This window comes from Amphiura filiformis, chromosome 10 (assembly GCF_039555335.1).
Source record: "Amphiura filiformis chromosome 10, Afil_fr2py, whole genome shotgun sequence".
Lineage (NCBI taxonomy): Eukaryota > Metazoa > Echinodermata > Ophiuroidea > Amphilepidida > Amphiuridae > Amphiura > Amphiura filiformis.
The window spans coordinates 48,655,242-48,665,557 of NC_092637.1; the positions used below are offsets into that span (position 1 = coordinate 48,655,242).

The 10,316-nt window shown below is 39.4% G+C and overlaps 1 protein-coding gene and 1 long non-coding RNA gene across 2 annotated transcripts; one reads left to right on the forward strand and one right to left on the reverse strand.

Moving 5' to 3' along the window:
* Positions 1-1,079: 1,079 nt before the first annotated feature.
* Positions 1,080-4,949, forward strand: LOC140162308 (uncharacterized). The gene is made up of 3 exons (XM_072185543.1): positions 1,080-1,192; positions 2,816-2,950; positions 4,164-4,949. The coding sequence occupies exons 1-3, from the start codon at positions 1,099-1,101 to the stop codon at positions 4,334-4,336; spliced, it is 402 nt and encodes a 133-aa protein (XP_072041644.1). The 5' UTR covers positions 1,080-1,098; the 3' UTR covers positions 4,337-4,949.
* Positions 4,950-6,979: 2,030 nt separating this feature from the next.
* Positions 6,980-10,085, reverse strand: LOC140162309 (uncharacterized). Its single transcript, XR_011860229.1, has 3 exons — positions 9,830-10,085; positions 8,590-8,689; positions 6,980-7,416 (listed from the first exon to the last, which is right to left on the reverse strand). It is a non-coding gene; the product is annotated as an uncharacterized lncRNA (long non-coding RNA).
* Positions 10,086-10,316: the final 231 nt, after the last annotated feature.

The following is a 10,316-nucleotide window of genomic DNA, read 5'->3' on the forward strand; positions in this document are numbered from 1 at the left end:
ACATTAATCATGCTTAATTGATCGATTTAGCCCCTCTCCAAACGGCGAAATTCGAAAATTTCATTATTATGAGAGACGTTTCAGGTTGAAATTCACTTGACGCAATTTCGTGTGAGAAGCTACCCTCCGTTATTTGCAACTCTATGAGAACTACCTGTCAATTGGCCAAACTGAATTGTGTTCAACCAATCAAATAGGGTATTAATAAGATCATCTCGAGGGCTTAGAGCAAGAACTAGCTATGTCCACAATTACATGTTACTCATTTTGGCAACAAATCGACGGTTAATTCTGCCCTCTATAATATAATGTAAATGGCTTTGGGGGTATGTACATGGTCACTTGCGTCTAACTAACCATGCTAACTGTTTAAGTGACCATGCATATACCCCAAAATCACTTGCATTTATTATGGAGGCCAGAATTAACCATCCATTTGTTGTCAATGCAAGTTTGACCGTAAATAGTTTAAAGCCTATTCATAATTGGCAATTGAAATGAGCATCCCAAGTTAGCAACCAATCAGAAATTGGTTAAGGGGGTAAAATGAGATTCTGTACAAATATCCATACGGGGACGTGCCGCAAACACGGATAGCATTTTTGGCCTTTAGGTATATCATTGACCGCTTTTTGGTATATGGATGGACCCTTTCAAAATTTTGGTTGTTTGTATGATCTTGTAACGTCAGTGGCGTAGCGACGGGGGACAAGGGGGGGGGGGCACGTGGTTATCAACCTATCAGAAATGCTGTTAGATGACCAGTAGTGCCCAGGGGTTAACAATAGTCTATCGAAGAGGAGGGGGTAGTCATCCCTTCAAAAAACGCTCAAACAAGCCAGCAAACGGCTGTGGCAGGTGTTACTGACAAATTGATTTTTCTAAATTGGACCAGAGTTCGTATAGAAATTTGAAAGTCACACCATGTTTCTAATTTTTAATCCGATGCACATGTCAAAAAGAATTCCCAATATTATTCTTGACATTAGTAGCCTACTTGCTTAAGGTACAGATTATTTAGTCGAATTTAAATTATATGCCACACCCGAAAATATTTCTTATAATTATTGTCCTTCCTTATTTTGATAGATAACGCAGATGGATCACCAACTAATTATCCTCTTCGTAGGTATTGTTTTGCTTGCTGGGACGGCCGTTAATGGTGACCAAAGCCAGGACAATGCCAATACTGGTACGATTTTTTATATTTTGTATGGCCATACATTAATCATGCTTAATTGATCGATTTAGCCCCTCTCCAAACGGCGAAATTCGAAAATTTCATTATTATGAGAGACGTTTCAGGTTGAAATTCACTTGACGCAATTTCGTGTGAGAAGCTTCCCTCCGTTATTTGCAACTCTATGAGAACTACCTGTCAATTGGCCAAACTGAATTGTGTTCAACCAATCAAATAGGGTATTAATAAGATCATCTCGAGGGCTTAGAGCAAGAACTAGCTATGTCCACAATTACATGTTACTCATTTTGGCAACAAATCGACGGTTAATTCTGCCCTCTATAATATAATGTAAATGGCTTTGGGGGTATGTACATGGTCACTTGCGTCTAACTAACCATGCTAACTGTTTAAGTGACCATGCATATACCCCAAAATCACTTGCATTTATTATGGAGGCCAGAATTAACCATCCATTTGTTGTCAATGCAAGTTTGACCGTAAATAGTTTAAAGCCTATTCATAATTGGCAATTGAAATGAGCATCCCAAGTTAGCAACCAATCAGAAATTGGTTAAGGGGGTAAAATGAGATTCTGTACAAATATCCATACGGGGACGTGCCGCAAACACGGATAGCATTTTGGCCTTTAGGTATATCATTGACCGCTTTTTGGTATATGGATGGACCCTTTCAAAATTTTGGTTGTTTGTATGATCTTGTAACGTCAGTGGCGTAGCGACGGGGGACAAGGGGGGGGGGCACGTGCACTGGGCGGCACAAGAGCTCTTGCGCGGCACCTTCGGAGGGAAGGGAGGGGGGGCAAAAGAAATGACCAATTCAGCATCGATTCTGCGCCCATCAAAGCGATGAAAGCCAAAATTTTCGCGCGCTTCATTCATTTTTGAAAGATCAATTTAAGACCAATATCGTATTCAATATTATAACCAAAATTAATTAGTAGGCCCTATTTGTGTAAACTTTCGCGCGCAGTACGTGCGCAATTCTTTCAAGAAAATTTTGGCTATTTTACTAAAATTTTGGCGATTTTACAAAAAGTTTGGCGATTTTACAAAAAATTGGGCGATTTTAGAAATGTTTAAGTGATTTAACAAAACATTTGGTGTTTTTATGTGAGTTTGTGGTTTTATGCGAATTCTCGCGTTTTCCCTAGTGACATGGGGCCTCTCAGAAGAGTGAGGGGTTCCATTGCTTGACAACCAAGGTATGAAGACATCCTTATTGGCTGTAGTGAAGAGCTTTGGGGAAATTGGATCCCTGTCTTACAACCTGTAGGATTATTATAGGATTATAAAGACATTAGCTGTAGTGTTGTCTATTATAATATTATACTATTGGACTATTTATGCAAAAAGGTTCACCTTTTGGTCGATTGGTAGTGGGGGGTGCGCGTTGCATGACTTCAATGACCATACTTGGCATGTAGGCCCTATGTTACTTTGGATGAAAGAAGTAAAAAAAAGCCCACGGGCTACCTGCATTTTCCCCTAAATCCAAGATGGTGGCCAAAATCCCGAAATTCCACTAAAATCCTTCATAATTCCATGTTTACAGTCTTAGAATGTTATATACATATTTGTATTTGTATTCCATAACCAATCTCTTACCATACAGAGAACGAACGTCAACCGTGGAAACAAAAATCTAAAATTTACATTTGGCAAATAATCCCGATGGTACACCATGGCGGTGATGAACAGCAGGAAAGTACTTCAAGTGAGCTTAGCGATGAACATGATGAACGTAAAGGTAGGTTTACTACGTTGTACTTTAAAAAAAAATTAAAGCATGTGGGTAGCTGATGGTAGAGGTGTATAGCCAGGATATTATTAAGGGGACACGTGGTTATTTTCCTAAATAAATTCACTTACATGCAGAAGGTGGACTTAGCCACTAAAAATGTATTTTTTTCGGGCTGGGTCGGTTTAACATGAAAAAAGTGTTCTCTCTTTGACATGAAATACCGACACAAAATTGACCACAGCTTATGACAGTATAGAGGCCATGCAGCCAAAAGAGCTCTATTTAACGGTTTCGTACGCGTAGGATAGATGTTTCAAACCATATATCAAAATGTTAAGTAGTCTGGAGAATCTTTTATGGAGAACCCGCATAGGTCAAAAATCAAATATGAAATTTATACTCCAGTTAGTTTGAAAGAAATAGCTAGTTAAAATGTGACCTTTTTGGGTAAAAATGACAATAATCCTTAAATAGCGTAACTGTTGCCATGGAAACGGAATAGGGTTACAAATTTGCCAACATGGCAGAAAAGATTCTCCAGACTCTTCTGAACATTTTGATATATGATTTGCCCATTAAAAACATCTGTCCAACGACGCGAACATTTCGCGGGGCTTGCCCCTAGTACTGTGATTTATGTCCTGACTTTTGCCCGCTACACACCAAAAGTAATATCAGCACTAAAAGTTGCGCATATTAGGCGGCGAATGTCAAATGTTTTGACAAGCCACATGGGCAAACTGGCTCGCGTCTCGTGATTCAAGTTTCAGGTGTTTGTGCGTTATGATAATGGAGGTTACAGCTTATGTTTAGGAACTTTATTGCTGATTTTCATTCCCCTTTAAAGCTATAATGTACGCTCTTATATTTCAAACCTGACTTTTTGGCATATTAATAATGTTTACACATGTCCCACCTAAATGTTACACCTAAATGGAATCAGCCAAATTTGTTGTGTTTGTAGGTCAACAGAGCAATTTTGATATGTCCGCCATAGAACTCCATGTTAAACGGCCAAAATAGCCAGTGGGGTTTCTTTCACTTTCCCTTGTTATTTAAGCCTATAATGGACAGAAAGGCATCCCGACAGTTATTACTAATAATTATGATTTCAGCATTTTGGGTAAAGAATAAGAAAATTAAAATTTGACAGAAATCATACATTAAGGCTTTAAAGTATTAATTATATATTTTCGGTCTATTTCTTGTCTTCATGCAGCTGAACATCTATTTAAGTTGATCATCATCGATGATTATGAGGATAGTAATTCAGAGATGGAACCATTCAACAACATCCAGCCACCAGTAAATCATGCCAAAAAAGCAGTATGGTCACAGGGGCTAACGACGTTTGGTGTAATTGGAAATTCGAAGCGACAACGTAAGGGATAAAGATAACTTGATCAACGACGACAAAAGTGAGCAACATGCAGAAATGAAAGAGTGTCAACCATGTCAACAAATGAACAAAGCGACTAGAAAATGATTTATTTAAAACTTTTGTTTACCCAACTAAAAGCTGACTGGGCATTCAAATTGTTCACATGATTTTGTTAATATAATCCAAGACTAAATTAAAAAGACTAGTTTGCGTCTGACGTCACTGTCACTGACGGCACTACCCACGACACTTGATTGGTGAGAAGCGCATAAAAAGGATAAAAAGGAATCGCAGATAATGGAGAGCTATTACGGTACTTTTTGCAAGGCGAAAAGCATTGTTGACATAGTGCCTTCTCGAAAGAAAGTTCCCCAAAAAGTCTTAGTTATGGGGAACTTTTAAAACTTTTGAGATGGTTTGTATATTTGAGGGTATAAAATTAACCATAAGGCATGCTGCTTTACCGCCGCATTTACAAATCTTAATATAGTCACGACAAATCGTAAAAAAATATTTTTGAGTTTGATTGACAGGTGGCGTCAGACGCCAACTAATATTTATTTATTTATCTCTAGCTCCGATTATAGGAATGGCTTTCTCTTCGTTGATAATAATGAAATTACACAAGGCGACTAGAAAACAATTAATATAAATTTTCCCCTACTGTAAAACAGCTGACATTGAAATTGTTCACTTGATTTGTTAGGAGTGGCTTTCTCTTCCTTGATATGATCATTTTTAAAATCTAGTTCTCTCTTTTCTTTCTATAACACAGTATGCTTGTATAAGCTTTTTAGCCTGTCTTGGGCATTTTATTGTATGAGCCTGGTCCATCAGGCTCCCAGCGCCTATATAGCTGTACATCTTACAAATTTGCTAAAAGACTAGATTTACCATGTCTCAAATTATACTGTATCCGAACACTGGAAAAAAATCATAATATTAAAACTAAACCATATTTGGCTAAATTTTTTTAAAGCATATTTTGATTAGATGAAGGTCCAGTTTAAAAATTGACTTATTCTCTAATTCGCGAGCTTAACCGCGAATAAATCATTTTCTATCCTGCCATCCTGAAGAAGCTGAAACAAAAACATGCAATAAATGAGAACACTAATACCTGAGAGGGGCCGTACTGCACTGCGAGGCAACAACGCTACGAAGATCAAGGCGTAGAAACTTTGGAGCTGGATTGAAACAAGGAAACGCATTTCTTACCTTCTGCCGTCCTGTGAACTTATATTTTCGTGACAAGCCGTTATACCTGAGACTATGTCTCGGCTATACTCACGTCACGTTTTGACACATAATAAAGTTTCACCTGACTCCTTTATCGCCTTTTGTCGCCTTGAACCAATTCTTTCCGAACCAAATTCATCTTTGCGAACTGTCTACTCCTGTTTCTCCGTATCTTATGTCCGCTCCTGTAGAAATCCTTCACAACCGATTTCCAATCTCCAAACCATCCCACATGTTGCACACATTGATTTAGGAATTGGTGATACTTGTGTGATTCCTGCATCGTTATCCATCTGAAATTAACTCTCAAAAGTTTTATCCACTTAAACTTGTCGTGTTGCCGCGTCGAGTGCAAACAGCTCAGTGTTCGCTCTAGCGAACCTCCCGCCTATGGATCTATTTAATCCATCCATGTATTACCTAATATTACGACACCTTCTTCTTCTGACAATGTATAGAAAATTTATTTATTCTCTAATTCGCGAGCTTAACCGCGAATAAATCATTTTCTATCCTGCCATCCTGAAGAAGCTGAAACAAAAACATGCAATAAATGAGAACACTAATACCTGAGAGGGGCCGTACTGCACTGCGAGGCAACAACGCCTCCTCTCCTATCAGACAATAAAGAACGGGCACCGAAGAAGTGATATTGAATTATTTACCAATTACTAGCTATTTATTCATCTATATTATTTGTAAACAAAATTATTTAAATCCAAAGCAAGTTTATTGCCATATTGAGCAGCTAATCCGAAGCAAACAACAAAACAGTATACAACTACTGCATAAGCCTACTTAAATTAATGACTGGATAATCGCTGCGCTACAATTATTACAATTTTTTAAATTTAAATGCCTAACCTCTGCGATACCGAAAGTCTGCTTTCTATAGAGTCATCAACATACCCGTCTTTGGCCGTTTCGGATCGCCATCTGCCGTGACGTTTGAACAATCTATCGCTCACACCCGCATTCGCTGCTGACGTCGCACCTCCCGCTCTAAGACTGTGTAATCCATAGGGCTTTGGATCAACCTTTATCTCCTTCAATGCCGCTTCAAAAATCTCTCTACACCTAGTGTAAGATAGACTCAATTTACCGTGATTACGCAGTCTATGAATTCCCTTCTTTGAATAAAATTGCAATGGAGAGATTAAGAAAGCCTGATCTGTTGTATCATTCAACCCTGCTAACGTAAGATATCTTACCAGCATAGCCATAGGACAGGTGGGTGTACCTGTTGCTGAAATGATCACCCATTGACCTTGTCTATAAACATCGGTTTTACTCTCTGTGACTAGAATTTTAAAATAAGTAGAATCACAAAACACGATGTCGCATCTCCTGATGTTTACCAACTCAGCATGCCTAAAAACCCTGCATACGATAATAAAACATCACGCACACCCTTAGATCCTGTAACCCAGCATCAGGTCCCCCAAAACGGGCAACTATCGAGCAAAGAATGCCCGGCGAGATCGGAAGCTTTTTCAACACCGGTTTGGCCAAACGCCGTTTTAGGCCTTGCAAGATTAAGTGAATGAACTTAGAGTCACAGGGATTACTGATATTGGGCTGACGATCATGAAACCAGTTAATACCGTAAAAAATTGACTCAATTTGAGAATACGGGACTCCGCTCTGATATAATTGTGAAAAGAAACGCGCAATGTCAATAGCTGAGCCAGGTAAAGGATTAACCTTATTGTTGTGACACCATTCCGACCATTTTCTGAACCCTGCACTGTATTTGTCTGCTGTAGATTTAGCTCTCGAATCTTGTAAAATGCCTTGAATCAAGTCGTCTTCCTGTAGGCCTATATCGAGAACATCATGATCATATTGGGTTCTGTAATAAATAATTGATAGGATATTTGTGAATAATTTTATAATTAAATTATTCTGTATATCTCATACTGGAGGATCGCATTAAGGCCTTACTCATTAAATCCTGTCTTCCAACCGTCATATGGTTGACGAAGCAAGTGCTCCAAACATCATTTTTGTGTGTCTTATAACTGAGCCAGTGCTCATGCCTTTATCTCCACCTCGAGCTCAGTCAGTGCTCCATACACCGATATATCTAACAACTTTCCTCCCGAAACCATATGAGAAATACTAAGCCAGTGCTCGTATTACTCGAATTTAAACAACCAAGCCAGTGCTCGATTATTCCATTATTTCTACTCATCGTTTGCTTTATTGCAACAAACATGAAACTAATCCAGCCGCCCCCAATAATTATAAACCATAACTGACGGGAGAATATTGAGCCAGCGCTCCTTAACCTACTCGATCAACCTTGCAGTCTAATACACATGACTTTACTAGTGAAAAACTTCGAACCAAACGTGGAATTCATATTTCTTCCTTGCACAAAAATGTTCGAAGTATCTGTAAACTGTATGCAAAATTTAACCAAGTCTTTGAAATCACTCTGCTGTGAAAACAAAAACGGCCAAAAGGGGAAGAAGGCCACATTGGAACAACTAATGTTCCTTGTGCTTTGCACACTTTGATATGCCTAAGAACTGCAGGAATGGCGCTGATGGGTGGCACTAGCCAGTTGTTATCTGAGCTCCAATCTAACGAGAAAGCGTCCACTTGTGCTGTGCCTGGACACCAGAATTTAGAGTTGAATTTACCCATTTTGGCATTGATGTGATCCGCAAATCTATCGACTGAATATGGCCCCCATAGACTATTCATAAAATCAAAGAAAGGTCGGGAAACGCCCCAGTCATCAAAATCTATGAGTCTACTCAAAGAATCTGCTTCCTGATTCTCTGTTCTAGGAATCCATTGAACTTCTAGAGAAATGGAGAACATCTTGCACACATTGAATATATCTACGGCTATGTTCTGTAACTCCAAATTCATACTACCTTTCGCTGATATCGCAACTACTCCCTGATTATCTGTGTGTAATTTCACCATTTTGCCTTTGATAACTGGCGCGAAAGACAACAAAGCTGTGTGTACTGCCTTTAATTCTCTCCAAGTGGAGCTTTTAACTTCTCACCTTCATTCCATGAATGAACGCATGATTTTGTACTTGAATTACCATCTGAAGCAATAATTGCCCCGAAGCCAGTGCTGCTCGCATCAGTGAATACCAATACCTGTGGAATTGATAAAACAGGAAGCGTACGAATGTTAAGCCTGTCTACATTGTTTTTCCAGAAAAACACTTCTTCAATAGCTAATTGAAATTTTCTCATGTCCAACTTCGCATCCCAGTGATTCCTCGACAAAATAGCGGTATGCATGAATCTCGTTTTTAAGAGTGCAATATTACCTACTACTGGTTTGATGGAAATAATTTTACCAGTGAGCGACGCCAGCATCCTGGCAGATATACTTGGCAACGCAAAAATAAATGCATCTATAGATGAATGAATATCGCTAATCCGCTTGTTGGTGATAGCAAGGGACCCTGAACACCCATCCCATTGCATACCTAACCACTCAATTAACTGAGATGGACTCCATTTGGACTTTTCCACATTTGGAACAAATCCTGCTAATAATAGATCACTCTTTACCTTCTCAGCCTGAGCTGCGCAAACTGCTTCTGACTGCAAAACACACCATCCGTCATCTAGGAAAACAACAATAAACATACCTAGCTCTCGCCATCTTCTGACTAAAGGTCTGAGACATTTCGTAAAAATGAATCCTGACGAGGTTAACCCGAAGGGCAAAACGAGGAAACAATAATACTTAGTTTCCCCTTTTTCTGTCCAAGAAAATCCTAGAAACTTACAGTGATCTTCAAACATCTCCACGTGATGATAACCCGACTTTAAGTCGAAGGCAAACATAAAGGAGTCATTCTTGAAATAATTAAGAGCTACCTTCCAATCGTCAAACTTGACGCTTTGTTTCCAAACATGATCATTAACATGGCGCAAATCTAAAATTAGCCTCTTTTTGCCGGAGTTTTGAACGGAAACTGAAAGAGGGTTTACGATATATGGTTGAGAATTACATTGAACAATGAGACCTTTATTAAAAGTTCTTGAATTGCTTCTGACACAAAGGAACTGTTCTCAAGTGCAGATTTATTGTTCTTGAGATAAATCGGAGGTGGTGTAGAAACGAAGGGAATTTTGTACCCATGCTCGACCGTATCCACTATGAAACTACTAGCCCCAATTTCTCTCCAAAAAGAAACGGATGCTTTGAGCCTCCCTTTAACATTAGGTTCTGCGCTACCCTGCTCGTACTCAAAATAGTTCTGAATCAAATCGCAATCGTACCGAGTATCATTGTTATCTGTCTCTCGCAAATCTTCGTTTCCCGCATAGAAAGTGTCTTTATTCGTATCTCCGTCTGTCTTCCAATCCGATTCCACTGACTCTGTATTGACTGCTTTAAAAGAAGCATGTACCGCCTGAACATTATAATGTTCCCTGTTTAGTGCTGATCTCTCTGAGATACCCCGGTCTGGCTGTGGATGGACAATTTCTGCGCCAGTGCCCCGGTTTGCCACACGCGAAACATATGTCGCCTGGCTTGAAGGAATTGGCCGTGTTGGCATATTGAGAGAATCGGTAGCTGTTACGAGGGCCTCGAAAAACTGATTGTAACCAGAATAAGAACTATCCGGATTACTCGGATTAGGATAGGTTGCCACAGCCCTGCCTGTGCCTCTTTTGTTAAACTTCTTGGGTTGCTGCTTGGTCGCTTTACGTTTGCGTAAGGCGCGAAGTGACGCTGCCCGCATTTTCTTTTCGTCATCGCTGT